The 21121-nt window shown below is 27.0% G+C and overlaps 1 protein-coding gene across 4 annotated transcripts; it reads left to right on the forward strand.

Moving 5' to 3' along the window:
- Positions 1–226: 226 nt before the first annotated feature.
- On the forward strand, positions 227–20999 carry LOC111037915 (linear gramicidin synthase subunit D-like). Of its 4 annotated transcripts, none has more exons than XM_022320761.1 (21): positions 227–312; positions 4246–4390; positions 4477–4737; positions 6405–6536; positions 8888–9053; positions 9185–9309; positions 9365–9489; positions 9603–9821; positions 10240–10442; positions 12635–12823; positions 13860–14048; positions 14131–14266; positions 14347–14482; positions 15287–15488; positions 16620–16896; positions 16989–17101; positions 17166–17473; positions 19950–20194; positions 20268–20501; positions 20578–20736; positions 20797–20999. In XM_022320761.1, the coding sequence occupies exons 2-21, from the start codon at positions 4270–4272 to the stop codon at positions 20938–20940; spliced, it is 3684 nt and encodes a 1227-aa protein (XP_022176453.1). In that variant the 5' UTR covers positions 227–312; positions 4246–4269; the 3' UTR covers positions 20941–20999. The 4 variants fall into 4 exon arrangements, with proteins under 4 accessions (XP_022176453.1, XP_022176452.1, XP_022176451.1 ...); XM_022320760.1 differs by lacking the exon at positions 227–312 and adding an exon at positions 362–479; XM_022320759.1 differs by lacking the exon at positions 227–312 and adding an exon at positions 4012–4137.
- Positions 21000–21121: the final 122 nt, after the last annotated feature.

Here is a 21121-nt window from a genome sequence, read left to right on the forward strand (position 1 = left end):
TATATTATAGGTAATTGAGAATCGTTAAAAGAATTGAGAATTGAGATTAGTAATTCAACTCATTCAAGTGAAGTGAAGGTGAACCGAGTTGATTGATTAGGTAGACTACAAGTTCCGCTGAAAGCGCTAGCAGTCACGAGGTTTTTGATAAGAACATTGCACGGTCAAAAAATTTTCATCGTCGTGCAACCATAGTATCTATAGCCGTGGTAGACAGTCTCATCTACATCGCAGACGGAAAAAAAATTCTTACTCTATGATTCAATCACGGTGTCAATTAAGTGTCCTTGAGAATTTTCTGCGCTCTCCGCGGTAAACATTCAATTGATTTCATTAATTTTCCCGCGTGAATCAAATTTTAACGTAATTGTTAATAATCACTATAAACTCTCAACAATACTTCAAATATTATTTATTTGTTCAAGTTTTAAACGGGCCAGGCCCAAGATTTACAAATTAGATACTGATAACAATCGTTCGTGAGTAACAAAATTAATAGTAAAGAAATGAAATGTACAAATAATATAAAATACTAATTATGTCTATGAATGGACAAGTATAAAATTACAATACAATATTTTAAGTCAGTCAAAGTTGATATAAATATATCAATTTTTAGTTTGTTAGTGTTTTTCATAGTGATATTTGAAGGAAGGGGGAGGGGGGTTATTACTTGCATTACGAATTTGGAAGAAATTTTAATATATTTTAACAAAGGATAATGACTTAAGTTATTTTGTTGTAATTTAAAAATATTATTCGTGAGTAAATATTTGAAATTTTTAATGTAATATATATTATTATCTTTTATACACACACACAATGATAATTTCAATGTAATTTGTTTTTCAAAAGATAACTCAACCTATCTACTGTATTACTGTACAATGGGGTGACCCGCCACTGACCCCTTACAGATTTTAACTCTAACAAAATGAACCTCAGCAATCAGCATTTTGAATTATTTGAATATTATATGTAACTATATAGCTGATCCCGTGCACTTTGACTTTGTTGCATGAATTTAAAAATGCCAAATCTGTATGAGACTCGACGGAGATAATTCCAGCAGTTTATTTTGCTTACACTTAATGTGGATTGCGGACCCCACTTGTATAAATAATATGTTTTATTTTGATTTTGATTGCGGACACGCCGATGAGCGGCTATAAGTGCAACTCAGACACCTTGGTAGGCAATGTGCGAAAATTCAATTGTATACATGCTTATACCTGATCTGCCTTATGAACCACTGCAGGCAACCAATAAACAAAATAAAATACCAATTTCTACTAAATATAATTATATTTCTCCTACAACCAATAGCAGCCGTATATAAACAAATATTTCCTTCGTAAATCTTAAAATCTCTGTTTGAGCAACTCCCCGGGTCGGACCTATCGGGTCCAATTGTGAATCTAAACCATCCAGGCCCCAGGGCGTCACCAAAACGCATACAAAACAATTCATTCAAATCGGACAGGGAGGCGTTCAGTGATATACACGTGTACAGTAGAATTATATATACAAAGATACTAGCTGATCCCGTGCACTTCGTTGCCCGTTGAAAATGACAAATCTATACTTGAGACTCGCTTGTTATAATGCATTAATGCGAGCAATATATTATCATGTAGAATGTTTTATTATATTATACTATTATTATAAACTATCGTAGCCTACGCTAGGTAAATACTCTATATAAATAATATTTTTTTTTAAATATTTTTTTTTATTTTGACTGTGGATACACCGATGAACTGATATAAGTGCAACTCAACCAACTTAGCAAGCAATTGGTGATATTTCGATTAGTTACTAGTTATTTTTTACCATTAATTATAAATACTAATAATAGTTACTCAGATAAAATTACGTTTATTTTAATTAATAATAACTAATTATGTATTAACTTTACCGGACTAAATGTATGCCTTAAAGGCTTAAACTTTCTCTGTAATGTTCTCTTTAATTAAAAAAACCTACAAGACGATTGAAGAAGTAGTTTGGGAGTTAATCCCGAACAAAAGAAAGCGATTTAATTTTATATATAGTAGTTTAGAATAGATATTACAATCATAGTATAGGTATAATAGTGGAATACAAACAGTAGAAAATTATTTATACCTATTATCTAGTAATGTTTAGTCATAAATAGTAATACACAGTTATTTAATAACAAATAATTGTTGTATTAAAACCAAAAGTTCTACGGGTATGGTCATATAACAACTCTCGTCTCTCACTAATAAGACATTTATTAAACGATTTATATCCATCGTATTATTTAATTTGTTACTCGTAAGTATCCATACCTCCTATTTTGATATAAGTTACCTATTTATAGAATTTTAGATTTTGAGAGCTGAGAAAAGTGATGAATGTATTCATTTTATAATGATGAATGTGTTTTTAAAAATGTTTAATTGTATCTGTCATAACCTTTTGGGGCAGTAAAATGCTTCGATTTTCTACTGTGGAATTTTTGCTATTAGGAAAGACCATCTTGTTGGTGCTTAATAAGAGGTCAAAATTGAAAGTTCCCAGTAATTTTCAAAACCACAGCAAAAATTAATTCAGTCTACTGCATATTACTAAGTTTTTAATATAGTCTTTTAGATAAGTACTATTCTTAATAACATAAAATCAGGATTTGTACCCTAATGAAATATTATTAAAATTTAAATCGGATATTCGGATAGATCCTAAAACATTTTTTTTTATTGATGAACTTGAATCATTTCCCGAGTCCTCATTGAACACAATATGTAAATTAGCAATTGAGTTTAAAAAGTTTGCTTGCCAGCATAGAACTTTATACCAAATGTATCTGAAAATGATTTTCATGATAATAAGTCTAAATCTTTTAAAATTATATACTATTCTACTATACTATACTATATACTACATTACTACAATATATTATATTGAAGTTAAGCCCACCGACAAATTAAATGTAACATGCACTAAATGTTTATACTGTATATTCATTTTGCTCCAAGAGCTTATTCATACCAATCTAATTTATTTTGTAATTTGTTCACATTATATACATTTGAGTTTAGCTATTATCATATGAACACAGACTACCTGTGAAAGAATATTTTCAAAGCTGAAAATAATTAAAACTAAACTTCGGTCTTCTTTACATCAAGAACATCTTAATCGATCTTAATTGATGCTAATATCCATCGAAAATGATAATTTGATTGGCTCGGATAAATTAATTGATACAATAATTGCTAACTCATCTAGTCAACTAAAAATATTACTGGTATAATTATATAGAAAAAAATCAATTATACGCACAATTTTTAACGAATTAAGTTGTTTAATATTATAATGTATTATTTATATTATTTATATAATTTTTTTAAATAATAAATAATTACTCTTTAACTTAATTGTTTGTTAATTTTGAATAAAGTACCGTAAAAAACATAATATTTTGCACTACTCATTAGCACTTTTTTATCATTTTATGAAATAACATTTTTAGGGGCCATTTTGAAGAAATGCATCCGGGGCCCTTTAAGTAGCAGGCTGACACTTCACATGTGACACATGTAAATGTAATTTTACGTTACAATATAATATTAAGTAGAAAAAGTGAAACGATAAATCTTAAACATACATAATAAGTAGTAAGTACATTATTAATAGTGTATTAGAAGTAGACAGGTTGTAACTAAATCGTGTTTTATGTAATTTGAAGATAACGAACCAAATCACGCCACATTGTTGTACATCAGCATACATATTACTTTCATATTAATTGGTTATAGATAAAAACATTATGATACAGTATATACGTACATAGTAGGTTTAGCTGTTTAGGTGCGATTACGCTGCAGTTGGTTTGTATACATTCGTTGAATCTGTTTCTTCATCGTTGACAGTGTATTATGTTTATTTCATTCGACAAATAGTGTTATATTTAACGTTGAATTCAAATCTTTATATCCATTTATTATAATTATTTTTTATTGGAACAAAACTTTCTATTTTAAAATGTCAAAAGTTCCTTCAGTAAATATGTCTGATTATGACAAACAAGGGTGTCTCGACGTGATGTTTAAAATTCAAGCAAACTCTACCCCAAACGCAGTTGCCGTAGTTAATATTGACGGCTCAATGGTTAGCTCAGTTGTTTATAATATCAAGTTGAAATATAATATGTTTATTATAATAAAATTAATGTATATTAGTGTATATTTTAATATAGTATTTTTATTTTCATTTCAGGTGACGTTTAAAGAATTAGATGAAATGACAGATGTATTGGCCTCAAAACTGAGGAGCGTTGGCGTTGGAAAAAACTCTATGGTTGGTATCATGATGGAACGTTGTCTTGAATATACCATTAGTTACATTGCTATTCATAAAGCTGGTACCTACGTCATTATTATTTGATAATTATTTATTATTAATTGGTAAAGGTTTCATACTCAACAAATTATGTTCTAAAATATATAGGGGGTGCATGTTTAATCCTGGAGGTATCGTATCCATTACCACTTCTTCATTCAGTTTTAGAGGACTCGACTCCCAAAGCAATTCTTACTAAAGAATTCTTTAAAAGTCGATTTAAAGAACAGCAACTAATTTACTTGGATAATGGTTGGTACGATAGTTTGAAAGTATCAGTGGATAAATCCCTATTCAAAACAGAACCAAAGAAACTAGATGACTTAGCTATTGTAGTGTTCTCATCTGGTACCACGGGAAAACCAAAAGGTATGTTTGACAATTGACTGTAAATTGTGATTATTTTTATACGAATCTTATGGATAATTTCAGTATAAAAATAATGTATTATCCAAGTTTTTTTGCATTTATCAATGCAATATATAAAAATATTTAAGTTGGCTTAAATATAATTAATATGAAAATTACTTTGATAGAAACTAGTAAGTGTTAATAGTGTTAATACCTAATTTATGTATAAGCCATGTAGATAACAAGGTGTAACAGATAGACCTGACTAAAAAAAAAAATGCTTCCTTAACGTAGGACAATTTTTTTAAACATTATATGAGCAGTAAATTATTTAAGAAATATACTCATGTCAGCAAATTTCCTAAAATTATATCTCGAAAAAAGTTATTACGTTCCAAATGAATTTAATAAAAAAAAAAATTCTAAAGAATAAACTACTCGGCTTAGATAAATGTTTTTACCATCAAAATTGTTTTTATAATCAGATTCACAAATTGACTATTTTGAATTTATCCAAAAAAAAATGTAGTTAAATTTAAATTTTTTTTAACTCAGTATTAAAATATGAAATAATTTTTTTTATATTATACATGTAACACAAGTGGCTATAAATAATATATATAAAAAAATTCAATATATTGATTATAACAAAAGTTATTGCATTAGTCAGTTCTTTCTGTTATATAGCCTGTATATTATACTTAGAACACGAGTCAAATCGTGAATCGTGATAAGGTCATGAGCTATTTAATGTAAGACACTCATTATTTAAAATCTATAACCATTTTTAAAATATTTCTTTACATCGTTTTAAGTAGTAACAAAACAATAATTTTCTTAACAATTATATATTTTTACTATTTTTTTTATAGTTATTATTTTTACTTTTTTAATGACAAAATGACTCACAATATTATTTGGAGTGTTCGATCCATAAAAAAAACATACTTCGAGCAAGGAGTTCATTATTTGTATATCACTCCACACCACTAAGCTGATCTTTAAATACTTATAAGTTATAACACATAAACCATACTCGTCAATTTTTACATCGAAGTAATTTTAAAAATATTGTAGGTACTTTGGAAATAGAAATTAAAAATGCATGTCATCAAAAAATGTAAAAATTAAAATGAAACAATAAAAATAAAAAATAATGAAAAAAATTAATTTATTAGGAAAATATTGTATTTGAATGACTTAAAATTATTGTAAAAATAAATATTTCCAAAAGAGTTAGTAATTTTTGAAACAATGATTGCCTGCGTTATGTATATTGCTATATATACTCCCATAGTCCCTTACATATTTTGTATGGTAGCTGGTATAGGTTTTTCAATATTTAGGTTAGACTTAAAATATATTATAGTATTAGACTGTATTAGAACAACTATTAGTATGAACTAACTAATAACTTAGATAAATTGCTGACTTTAAAAAACATCGAAATATTAAAATAGGAAACTACTAGATTGACATTTCCTTTGTAAATATTTTAGAAGGTTATGTTCACCTAATTTTTTCAAAATAGTTTGGCTTCGAAATTAACATGAGGTGAGCTATTTTGGTATAGGGCTTCACTAAGTAATAAAATAGTAATTAACTCATGTGGCTATGTATGTAAAAGACACATAATAACATATCAAATAATCATATAAATAAAAATGTAAAATTAAATTGTGAAGGTATTCAATGTCCTCATCGCGGGGCTGTATATTCATTTACATGGAGACACAAAGCTTATCCTTACGTGGATGATGACAGAGAAGCTTGTAACGTATTTTTCATATGGGAAATGATCAGACCATTACTTAAAGGTAAATACACTTTTATATTAATTAAATGGTATACCTAGACAGGCGGTAGTACCACAGATTAAATGAAACTTTAAAAAATTTAAATTTAAAATTTAAAATTTAATATGTGGTAGTACGGTACTTTTAAATCAGAGGCGGACATTTGTTTGAATTTGTAAAGTGTGTCTAGAATAATCCAATAATAATAATGCAATAATCCTTCGAACTGTTTTAATTTTGAGGTGGAGGGGCTATTGAAATTCCCCCCCCCCCTGATGTCCACTTATGTTTTAAATAATAATATTTTTATTAGAAGATTAATATCGATACTATATAATTACTATTATTCATATTATAATAACATATTAGTAAGTTATTAACACTAATACACTATCATTAACCAATATTATCGATATTATTAACCTTAAACCTTAGCTAGTCAGCTATCATATCATTAATATTGTTAATTTAATTGTTTAATTATAGTTGTAATAACAGTAATAGCACTATACGTATATGTTGAAATACTTATTAACTAGGTACTAAATAAAACAATATAATAATAAAATATATTAACGACTCAATAGTAAGGTTGTATATTAACTATATTGTTACTAATTACTATAGGTCCCCGTACCCCTATGTTATTATTGTTATTATAGGTGTAAAATGCAGTAGCGTTTTTATAATTTTGCTCCCCTGTGTGGCTGTGTATACCAATTTTAAAGCCTCTTTCCCCACCCTTTTTTTACAGTGACTTTTTTTCTCACCGATCAAAAGACTTACAACACATGTGATATAGTATCATGGAGTAAAAATCTATCAAGTGCCCTAGAATGTTGAGTATCGTAGGTACTCTCAATACCATCGAGTATAATAGAGTATTACTCTATGATGCTCAGTACCAACTACAAGCGATAACATAATAATCAAAGCAAACATTGTATAATGTACCTACTAATTTATTTTTCATTTATTTATAAAATAATAAACATATTAAAAATTAATATTTCTTGAAATATACACCGAGAAAGCCGCATAATGAAATATGGATATTGTACTAAAATAGTTATAAACATTTATAAGAAATAACTAAATCTGATAATAAATTACAATTTAATAAAATGCCAAGCATCTATTGTCATTATTATTTTTTTTTTTTTGAGTTACACTTACACAAAACATCCAAACAATAAAATCGATTTTGTCGAAAACTTGTATTGCGTAAAAATTTTAATTTTTTCCTTAATTTTTTGTTTTCCTCGTCGCTTTTAAAAACTACTAGAAAGTTTATATTTTGACTTTTCTTAAGGTCCAGCTATAGATTTGTTTTCCCACTAATAATCCTAATGAAGTTGAAAATCGAAACATATTTTAAGCATTTGTCGTACATATACACGTACAAAAAAAAAATCATTTCATTCATTACTCAGCTAGGAATCTTTAATAACACTATGTATGAAATACAATAATAATATTATTATTTATTATTGTCATCAGTTATTCTTTATTATTGGAAAAGTATGGTAATATAAATGGTTAATTACTAAAGTTTTCAATGCAACAAGGCCATATCTCAAAATATTTATTGTTTGTATAAATAAATACTATTTTTGGTAAGTTTAAGTTTTTTAAAAAGGACATCATCAAACTTACAAGAAATGTTCGAATACAATTTGTTATACTTATATGTGGCTGAAGATAACTTACAAATTCTGAAAGTTATTAAATATTAAAAACTTTCTCCTGAACAATTTACCATTTTGTATATACCTTGGGCTCTCTTGTATGTTTTGTATGATGACAGTACAATTAAAATAAAAACATAGCTCACAAAAAATGTTTAGTTTAGGCCAGCCTCGCGTATTATCTGATGCTGAGATTGATTACACAGAATAGCTGTGTTGATATTAAGATTTAATAAAAAGTTTCATTGACATTGATTTGTCTAACTGCCTAAATCATATTAAATCTGTTTTCGAATAAAAAAAATCTCCCACAAAATTTTGCTGCCCCTAAAAAAGTGCTACCCGGTGCAATCGTCCTCCTTTAAATACGCCACTGGTAAAATTTAAATTCATACTTCTGATTTAATATTTTTAAATATAATACATTAATATAGCATAAAGAGCAAATCTATTTTTTTTATACTGTCCGTAGGTATACGAATAATTTTATAAGTTTTAAATTTAGAATACTAATGAAATAGTTATATTTGTTATACATAATATTGTATACGGAATTTCTGAAATCAATAATATTTATTTTATGTTTGTTTTTAATCGTGTACCTACATTGATTGTTGACTATATTTATTATATGCTTTAATGCTTTATTGTCTAATATATTATAGTATACACATACATTTATAGGACTTCCAATGTATATAATTCCTGATGATGCTATTTATGATCCGCCAAGATTATTGGAGTTTCTACTGAAAAATAAAATAACAAGAATGTTATTCACGCCATCCCTTTTACAATCAGTTTTAGATTACAAGGGTATAAACGTTACCGAAGGATTCAAAACACTTAAGTAAAATATTTAATACAATATTAATAGACCATACTGTCCAAACTATATTTAATACTCATTATATTAAAATGTTGCTTTACATAAATTCTTTGTAAATTAAATGTTTTATTTATTTATTGCATATTTATCAGACAAATATGGATATGTGGGGAAGTAATGACATCATCTTTAAGAGACAGAATGGAAAAAATTGCTCCGTGGGTCAAAATGTTTAATTTTTATAGTGTGTCTGAATGTCATGATGTGACTTGTGCTGGTAAATATTTAACTAATTAATTTCTTTTTAGTATTCATTATTTAACATTTTATAGATGTTTCAAAAGCAAGTGACTTAGAACAAAGCAAATTCGCTCCCGTCGGTGCACCTTTGCCTGGTGTTCATATATTAATAATGGACAACGAATACAATGTAAAAAGTATAGGAATATCAGGCGAGGTAAAATTATATTTTATTTGATTGAATAATGTTTTTCATTAATCTCACTAAGTACATGTAGACAAATAGTAATTACTTTAATATTATTCATCTTATTTAATATATTTTTATAGATTTACGTCGGAGGACCAACACTTGCAATCGGATATTTAAATCGCCCCGAATTAACTGCTTTAAGATTTATTAAACGACCCAGTACAGTACCAAAAGAATTTGGTGACCGGTTATACAAAACCGGCGATTGGGGTTATTTAAGAACTGATGGAAGTTTAGAGATCTGTGGACGATGTGATACTATGGTTAAAATTAGAGGCTATACTGTTGAACTACAGGTTAGTAAAAATCATATAGGTACCTGATATTATAAATTATAAATTGTCATCATACATTCAACGACTGTACCTACAGGGCAGTAGGGCACAGGCAAAAATATTATGATAATAATGTGTCAAAAAAAAATCTTTTGATGTTCTGCGGTTCTGCCTCTGGAAAATGTTTTTGATGCATTTGTTGTTTAACCATAATATATATGATAATTATATTGTCCAATAATTATTGGTATCTAATTCTAGCTGACTAGCTGCATCTTCGTCATTAATATCTAAAGAAATATATGACTACCATTATATAGGTTCTATAATAATATAGAGTCTGTACCATTATTCATTATACACTTTTAGTCACTTAACACTTTATAATATAGGTACCTATATAATTAATATATAAGTATACATAATTTGTTTTATATAGGCTATCGAAGCTACTATTTTAAGTGAACCTGAAGTAAATTCCGTTTGTGTCTTATCCATTGGAGAAGAAGGCACAGACAAGTATTTAATAGGATACGTTGTATTAGAAGCTGAAGCAAAGTTATCGGCATCATCATTAAAACAAAGATTGAAGCTTAAATTACCATTTTACATGGTTCCACCATTTTTCTTCTTCTTAGATAGGTTTGTATATAACATATACGTATAAAAATAACAATAAATAATACATAATATATAACATACCTAGGTAACTTGGGCCTATTGTTATTATTTCAAATAATAAGTATTATTTTATTTATATATTATATAATTAATAATAATTTATTTGTATAACAAATAGGCAAATAGTTTAAAATTATTTATTTTAGATGATTTATAATATTGTCAGGCAATTTGACCATGTTTTTTTTTTAGCGAACACATGTATGTGTGTCTTAAACTTTTGGGTATGGTAAAAAAATATCTAAAAGTTTCAATCAACACTTTATACATAATTATAATATTATCTAAGTACTATTTTCAAGTATTTATTTTGATTTTCTCAGTTATTTCATTGTAACTATTTTGATAGAGTCCGATCGTTATATCCTAACTATTATTTAAGGGAGGGGGGCTTAAGGAATAAAATATTAATAGTTTAAATATTAAATATTATTATTCAAAACTATTTATCGTACTAAATCCATTAACTTGTACCCATTTATTTCCTGATGCAATCACCTCAAAAAAACCTACTTAGACACTCCACTAAATTACAAATTATGATAATACTTATCTTATGCCTCTATTGACGAAATTATGAATCTATTCGGGACTTCGGGATCGGGAGTAAAAAATATAGTGATGTTATAATTGGACACTCTTGTATATTAATTGATTGATGAAATCATTAAAAACTGAATGCAAATTTGAAATTATATTAAGTCATCAATCATCATAACCATATTTGTTACTTATCACTTAATTACTATATTACTCTGTTCATTATTCATTCATCGCTAATTATGTATATTACCTACACTATTTATATTACTCAATTTTTCTTTAATACCGAGTTTTTAGTATTTTAACTTTTACATTGGGATTGGATATATTTTTAACTCAGTACATATCCTTGGCTCTTAGGTATCACTGTCACGAGACTCACAATTAGTATTCATCACAATGCCAGTACTTACTGACTGCTGAGTACGGGCAATAAAAACTTAATAAGTAGGTTGAGTCCTTTATAATACTACATATTATTATGTCTACTCAATTGGAGTGAAATTTGCTCACTTCAGTCACTTCTCTACAGGTAGGTACCTAACAATTATATGTGGTATTCTGGTGTACAGGTTTAATTTTACTACCTATCAGTGTTCGGAATGTTCACTAAAAAAATGAATTCGTTCACGTTCAGTCCATATTCATTTTCAAGTTCACTGCAAAAATGAATGCTTTCCCTAGGTCGTTCATTTAATATTTCAATTTTTTATAATAGGGATTAAAATGAGAAAATATTATTGTATAATAAAATTAATAATATAATTAACAAATATTTATTGAATCGCGAATAAAATGAGTGTCTAAAAATCATTGAATTTCATTAAAATATAAACGTCGTTCACGTTCACATTCAATTTGAAAAAAACCCATCTTTGTGTATTTAATATTGTAGAGTAGATTATAGTATATACTCTATAGTAGTGTTAATAAATATATATATAAATCAGTAAATAAATATTAATTTCACTTTGATTTCGATATAATATACCTACATCGTGAAATCATGGTATTTAGTAAATAGGTGTTTAAAAAAAGGTAAATATTTAATAAATTGTACTCGTACTTAGTTTAATCTTTATTCATCAATTTTAATAAGACATACTAGGTATAATATATTACTAAAATACTAAAATAAGTACCAACCTATTAAGTATTTACGTAGGTAATGATGATTTTATTATATTAATTATAGAAGTAGCCAGTAGGTATGGAATACTTTTAAATATGTAAGAGGACGCCACACCCAACGTGTTGTCTCCGTCTCACAAAAGCAAGGTTGCATTGTACGTTCTGGATAATCTATTTAACTCTGTTAGTCTGTTATGATTAATATTGGAGCGAATTGACCCATTATCAAATTTAGAAATAAGAATAATATTATCTAGTCAAATTTAGAAATAAGAACATTATTTAGTGAACCTCATTGGGCTCTTTTTTAAACAAGTAATGATTATTTTAAAATTGTTAATTGTTTGTGCATTTTAAAATACTCATAACTTGTAAAAAAGTATTAGTCAATTACCTACATAAATAATTATTAGCTATATAGGTAAGTTATTATAAAATTTAATATTATAAAGTGATTTTCAATTATAACTTAATTATAGATTGCCAGTTGTGGAAGCTTCTGGTAAATTGGATAAGTCAGTTTTACCGAAAATTACCTTGGATAAATCAAATGGTATTTTAGTTGAAAACTGGAAAACACAAACAGAAAAAACCGTAGCTACCATATTTTGTAAAGCACTAAAAACCTACAGTCTTGATGTTGAAGATAATTTTTTCGAGAATGGCGGGTAAGTGGATAATAATTTAAGAGAGTCTAGAGAAGTAATATTTAATATTTTTTTTGCACTACTGTATTTAGTACCACTGTACTAAAATATAATTTGAAAATCTATATAGTTTCAAAATTTAAGTTTAAAAGATGTTAATTTTGTGGTACTGTTATCATGTTCAAACCATAGGTATATTAGGTATTTTAAATTCTCAACAAACTTAAAAATTAAGAAACAATGTGCTAAGTTGCAAGTTAAAATTAAACAAATACACCTACCTATGTAGTTATGTACAATACTTGTATTTTACAGCTTAACTAAAAACAATGACAGGCTAGGTAGGTAGCACATTTTTGAATACCGACGTACCTAAGTACCTATTTTTAGTAATGGCATCTCTATCCACTATCCAGTTGCATAATATGAAGTGAGATAAGCCTCCTTGAATTATCTTATGACCACCAATTGTTCTTTTAACTGTATTCATACAAATTTAAAAAATAAAACATTTTATCTATTTACTTTTTGTAATTTATGTTTAGGAAAGTCCCAGATAGAAGGTAGTGCCATATATAATGGGATCTATAAGGCTGAGTTTAAATTGTAGAAACTTTAGACTATATGAGCAACTATAATTTTAGAATACTGGTAATAATTTAATAACTAATATTAATAATATTATCGAGTATGCTACATTGCTACCCAAGTATTAGTTGTCTCCTTCTTACAAATGTACGACATAGCAAATTCCATTGTCTCTACTCCCTAGTCACCATCCTATTCTTGAGCATGTCACTATTAAATATTAATTGCTATTCCACAGATTATAATCTGTGCAATTACTATTTAGTATTTACACTTTATTATTTAATTATTTAAGGATATACTGACATATTATATAGGTAGATACGTAAATACTGTTCATAGAAAAAAGATTATTAGTAGGTACTAAGCAATACATTTACTATATACTATTTTACTATTATAGTTTGTGACAATTTATAAAACTTCTGTCATATTGTTTTTTATTGATTGTTTTTTTTTTAAATTTTAGGCATTCATTATTAGCAGCTACTGTAATTGGAGAATTAAATAGTACATTTGGAACTCAATTCCGCGTACACGATTTATTTCTAAACCCCAATGTTAAAGCAATGGCATCATTATTGGATCAAAACATATCTGCATCAAATGAAATTGACTTGACGGAAGAACTAAATAACCTTGTTGATGATTCTACTATGTAATAGACATAGATTTTTGATTAAATTTAAGTACCTATTAAAGTAATAACATTTCATAAAAAATATTACATACATTTCTAGTTCAGATAAAATGATTAGATGGTTTTGGAGAGGTGTAAATCTAAATAAAAATAAATTCACAAATGGTAATGTACTTCTTACTGGGGCCACAGGATTTGTCGGTGCGTTTATTTTGCAAAAGTTATTGCAAACTCAAGTAATTATTATCTATATATTAATATTTATTTATTCTCTTATTTTTATAACTACCTATTAAATAAAATATGTTTGGTCTAGGTAAACATATTTTGCTTGATAAGGGATTCTGCAGAATACAAACCTTTGGAAAAGCTTGAACAGACAATGAAACGGTATAATATAAATGTCGGTTCTTCAAGTGGCCCATTTTATTCTAAAGTAGTTGTCTTAAAAGGTACCTTATATTATTTATACTTCTAATTTAAGTACAACTTTTTTTAATTATTATTTTTTGCTTTTAACCGTAAGTTATTTTAGCTCTAAAGTTTTGTACTAACATGATAATATAATTACAATACCTAGAGTTAATTGGGTAGGTATACATAATAGTACAGAATAGGGATATAATAAAATATAGTAAATATGTAATTATTATAATTAATAATAATGAGTCATAATTTAAAAATTTAATAATAATAAAATGATAAAATTGTAATAGTAGGTATACCTAAAAGTAAACAAATAGTTGTAATATAATCATTAGGGAGTAATTATGATTTGAGTTAGTACCTAACATTAGTAATTAAGTTAATGGATTGATGAAGTATTTAATTTATTTATTATTTTATTGAGCAATTAGTTGTGTTATTAAATCTGTTGATAAATTTAAATATTAAACATATAAATGACAAATTAAGTCACCATTAGCAATGCTTGATTCAGACGTTATTTCCTCAAGGTCGTTATTATTCCCACTAAATAATGCTTCTAAATTATAAATGATAATTATATACAATACACAAAGAAATAAGCAATGTACTATACAATAAATAATAAAGATACATCATACATTAGTAAATTATAGGGATAAACATTTTAAATAATACATATTATAATACACAAGTATAGAATATTACTAGATACAGTAGGCACTATGTTAAGTTAAAATTCTGCTTTATGTTTAGTAGTTAAATCTTGGATCCATCTATAATATAATTTAATATTTATAAATTATTTTAATAGTTTAACTATATTTTAGGTGATGTGTCCTTAATACAATTTGGAATGTCAGATGATGACTATGAAGCAATATGTTATGATATTGATTATGTAATACATGCAGCTGCTCAGGTTAATTTATCATATCCATTTGGAGCATTGTATAAAAATAATGTCATAGGTACCAAAAATATAATACAATTTTGTATGGATGGTAAAATTAAACCACTACATCATATTAGGTTTGTAAAATATGGTCATAATTAAAGATATTTTTTTACAATTAAAAAACAATTTTTAGTTCATAAATAAGAAGGGTTTTTAACTATTATTCATTCTAAATTCACCCTCCAAGAAAATTAAAATTAAATCAAAATTTAAACAGAGCTTATTTTGTATTAGATTCAGATCATTCTATGTTAATATTGTAAATTGATATTATAGCCTATACTCTAAAGCCGGGGTCAACAAATGACGGCTCGAGGACAAATTTTAACTGGCCTGCAAAAAATAGAAAAAAGTAAAAATCGTTAATATTATACATTCTGGTGTTGTAATTTATTATTTTTGTTCGTTGATTTTCACCAAGATCTGCAATTTTGATGGCCCAAGAACAATTTCAAGATTTTTAAATGAGGCTTTTAAAAAATATTAATTGATGACCCCCGTCTTACAGGTTATTAAGTTATCCTGGCTATGCTTTGCCACTTAGCTATACCTAATTAGACTACTTTAAATTTAAATAAACCTTTGAGAAACTCCTGTCTTATATGAAAATGGTGGGTATTAAAATTATAATAATGTATTTTAATACTGCAGATACTAGATAGCAACTCTATGAAATAAAGTTGCATCTATTGAACTGTGGATTAATATTTATTAATACAGTAGAGTCTCACTAATCTGGACATCCGGATAATCCGGACAAACTATATTTTGTACTTTAGTACTTATATATATTGTAGGTATATATTAGGGAATACCCATGATTAAGATATTATCGTTTTGATTACAAAAGATTTTTGTTTATATTTATTAAGTAAAAAAAAAAGTCATCCTGTTTAATCCGGATTTTTGATAATCCGAATAGAGTCCGTTCCCATCTAGTTCAGATTAGCGAGACTACTGTAATAAAAACTACTTTTTTTAATGAAACACTGAAGAAATTGATGATGTCACACCCAATTTTCCTGTTGATAATGAAATATTAAAAAAACAACATTAAAATGATACAAGAGTGTAAAATATTACTTATAAGACATAAGTAAATAACCTCAATATTTATAATAATGTTAAAAATTATGTTATAATATTAAAACATCAAAAATTGTTTTCATACAAATTAAAAAAAAATTTATCTGCCACATTTTCAGCTCATCGGCTGTTTTTCCTCAAGGGCTTAAAGATATTTCAGAGAATGATAACCCTAAAACCTGGGCACCTTTACTCAAAAGTGGCTATGGGCAGACTAAGTGGCTGGCTGAACAGTTAATTTTGAATGCTATTAGAAAAGGATTACCAGCATCAATATATAGATGTGGAAACATAAGTGGAAGTAGATTGGTATCAAGCTGGAACTTAGCAGATTTTACTTTATTTATAATACAAGGTGTATTATATACGAATGCATATCCTGATATAAAGTGGGAGGTAGGTATTATAATAAGCATAGGGTAATACTATATTATAATATAAGAGGATAAATTATAAGACAAACAAATAATATGCAAAATTATTTACAGATTGAATTAACACCTGTTGATTTTGTTGCAAATACTATTGTAGAACTGTCACAGAATTTAAATGAATCATCAGGAAAAATCTACCATTTAGTTAATGACACATTGAATTCAGAGTAGGTACCTATTATGTTTTGAAACGGTATTTATCTAGATAATGATATATTATTATTTTTGCAGACATTTATGGAAAGTAATGAAAGATGTTGGATACAATTTAGAATGTGTATCTTACAAAAAATGGTCAGAAATAATTGAAAAAAATTCAATTCTTTATCCTCAATTAGCTTCACTTACTTATCTATTAAATTCTACTGTAGAAAATAATAATTATTTAGAGAATCAATCAACAGTGAAAAAAACAAATGTCGAAACGTATTTAGCTTCTGCCAATTTAATGTATCCAAATTTAGACAGAAATGAATGTCATAGAATATTGAAAACATTAGCCAATTTGAATTTGATTCCCCAAATGGCCATAGACAAAGGTAATTTAAATTTATAATATTAACAACAGAAGGTAGTTTTATAAAAACAAATATTTTAAATATTTTATCCGGATCAAAAAAAACATCAATAGTTTCTATTTACATTATACATTTGTTATGTAAAATATATTTAATAGTGAAGTAAAATAAAAATGTTTCATTTAGATAACACTACTACTATTTTTNCAAATTTTAACTGGCCTGCAAAAAATAGAAAAAAGTAAAAATCGTTAATATTATACATTCTGGTGTTGTAATTTATTATTTTTGTTCGTTGATTTTCACCAAGATCTGCAATTTTGATGGCCCAAGAACAATTTCAAGATTTTTAAATGAGGCTTTTAAAAAATATTAATTGATGACCCCCGTCTTACAGGTTATTAAGTTATCCTGGCTATGCTTTGCCACTTAGCTATACCTAATTAGACTACTTTAAATTTAAATAAACCTTTGAGAAACTCCTGTCTTATATGAAAATGGTGGGTATTAAAATTATAATAATGTATTTTAATACTGCAGATACTAGATAGCAACTCTATGAAATAAAGTTGCATCTATTGAACTGTGGATTAATATTTATTAATACAGTAGAGTCTCACTAATCTGGACATCCGGATAATCCGGACAAACTATATTTTGTACTTTAGTACTTATATATATTGTAGGTATATATTAGGGAATACCCATGATTAAGATATTATCGTTTTGATTACAAAAGATTTTTGTTTATATTTATTAAGTAAAAAAAAAAGTCATCCTGTTTAATCCGGATTTTTGATAATCCGAATAGAGTCCGTTCCCATCTAGTTCAGATTAGCGAGACTACTGTAATAAAAACTACTTTTTTTAATGAAACACTGAAGAAATTGATGATGTCACACCCAATTTTCCTGTTGATAATGAAATATTAAAAAAACAACATTAAAATGATACAAGAGTGTAAAATATTACTTATAAGACATAAGTAAATAACCTCAATATTTATAATAATGTTAAAAATTATGTTATAATATTAAAACATCAAAAATTGTTTTCATACAAATTAAAAAAAAATTTATCTGCCACATTTTCAGCTCATCGGCTGTTTTTCCTCAAGGGCTTAAAGATATTTCAGAGAATGATAACCCTAAAACCTGGGCACCTTTACTCAAAAGTGGCTATGGGCAGACTAAGTGGCTGGCTGAACAGTTAATTTTGAATGCTATTAGAAAAGGATTACCAGCATCAATATATAGATGTGGAAACATAAGTGGAAGTAGATTGGTATCAAGCTGGAACTTAGCAGATTTTACTTTATTTATAATACAAGGTGTATTATATACGAATGCATATCCTGATATAAAGTGGGAGGTAGGTATTATAATAAGCATAGGGTAATACTATATTATAATATAAGAGGATAAATTATAAGACAAACAAATAATATGCAAAATTATTTACAGATTGAATTAACACCTGTTGATTTTGTTGCAAATACTATTGTAGAACTGTCACAGAATTTAAATGAATCATCAGGAAAAATCTACCATTTAGTTAATGACACATTGAATTCAGAGTAGGTACCTATTATGTTTTGAAACGGTATTTATCTAGATAATGATATATTATTATTTTTGCAGACATTTATGGAAAGTAATGAAAGATGTTGGATACAATTTAGAATGTGTATCTTACAAAAAATGGTCAGAAATAATTGAAAAAAATTCAATTCTTTATCCTCAATTAGCTTCACTTACTTATCTATTAAATTCTACTGTAGAAAATAATAATTATTTAGAGAATCAATCAACAGTGAAAAAAACAAATGTCGAAACGTATTTAGCTTCTGCCAATTTAATGTATCCAAATTTAGACAGAAATGAATGTCATAGAATATTGAAAACATTAGCCAATTTGAATTTGATTCCCCAAATGGCCATAGACAAAGGTAATTTAAATTTATAATATTAACAACAGAAGGTAGTTTTATAAAAACAAATATTTTAAATATTTTATCCGGATCAAAAAAAACATCAATAGTTTCTATTTACATTATACATTTGTTATGTAAAATATATTTAATAGTGAAGTAAAATAAAAATGTTTCATTTAGATAACACTACTACTATTTTTTTTTTTTTTTTTTTATTAATCTTAAGCTTCGGCAACTGAGGCCATTAGCTGTAGTAGAATTTGTATTGTAGGTTTGTATTGTATATTTTTTGGGACGGTAGGGGGGAACACGTGTGTGTTTGTTTTTGGCAGAATTTCGAATGGGGCACCCGTAGGTTTCTGCCATGCCCCGGGGGTGGGGTAACTACTATTTTTATTTTGAATTTATGTGTTGCCGCAGATTAAGTGTACGACTGCTCCTCATCAAGCTATTAAATTTAATTGATTCATATTTGAGTGACTAAACATTTATATGTTGAACTTAACTTTTATAATATGGCCCTATGTATAAATAAATACAAATTATTTAAACTTTTTTTTTTAGCTTCAGAGGAATCATTACCAACACAGTTATTATCTCTAAAGTCAAGAGTTGTACTTATTACTGGAGCTTCTTCAGGAATCGGTTATGAAATTACTAAAAGCCTAGCATTAGCTGGAGCTATAGTGATTCCAACTGGAAGACGAATCAACCGTCTGATGGAATTAAAAAATAAGATCTTTTCACTTGGTGTGACCAGCAAAAGCACAGTTTTTCCATATGAAATGGATGTTACTGATCCAATCAATGTAAATTTAATTATTTGGCTTATATATTGCTTTATAAACTGATGTTATAGCTGTTCTGTATTATATTATATAGGTGAAAACAGTGGTTAAAAATATCGAAGAATCAATTGGTCCAATTGATATAATGATAATAAATGCAGGAGTAATGTTTTATACAACATTTGATAAATGTAAAATAGACGAATGGGATGAAATGGTGCAAGTGAATTGTAATGGTATGTTAAATTGTCTTGGAGCTGTTCTTCCTACCATGACATTAAGAAATTCTGGCCACATTGTAAACATAACGTCAAATGCTGGCCGAAGAGTAAGTAGTGAACTGAGAACTTGTAAAGGTAGTTCTATGTGTAAACAAAAAAATTAATGACAATAAAATGTTTAAGTCATTTCCAGGTTTAGGGGTATACTCAGGAACAAAATTTTTCATGGAGGGCATAGCTAGTGCACTAAGAACTGAGATGATTGAGTATAACATAAAAGTCACCTGCATTCAACCTGGCGATGTAAAAACTGAATTATTACATAGGACTAGTGATTTTGAGGTAAAAATAGTTTCCTGAATTTGATACAATACTGATATTATAAAAAAATTTTAATTTTAGGCTCTAAAGCGATATGACTGCAGCTCTAATAATGAAATTCTTGAGCCATCAAATATCGCAGAAGCTGTTTTATTTGCAGTTACACAACCATCATTTTGTGCTGTCAATGAAATTCTAATTGAACCAAAAATGCTACCAATTTAAATATTTAATATCACAAGTAAATCACATATAGTACAAAAAAAAAAATGTATTCTAATTTTATATTATTTATTGTTTTAAATATATTTTTATATTTTTATTTTTTTAATGAATCATGTAGTTTAATCATGTTAAAAAAATAAAAACTTTTAGCATAATTACTTTTCAATTTTGTAAAATATGT

This window comes from Myzus persicae, unplaced genomic scaffold, assembly GCF_001856785.1.
Source record: "Myzus persicae strain clone G006 unplaced genomic scaffold, MPER_G0061.0, whole genome shotgun sequence".
Classification (NCBI taxonomy): domain Eukaryota; kingdom Metazoa; phylum Arthropoda; class Insecta; order Hemiptera; family Aphididae; genus Myzus; species Myzus persicae.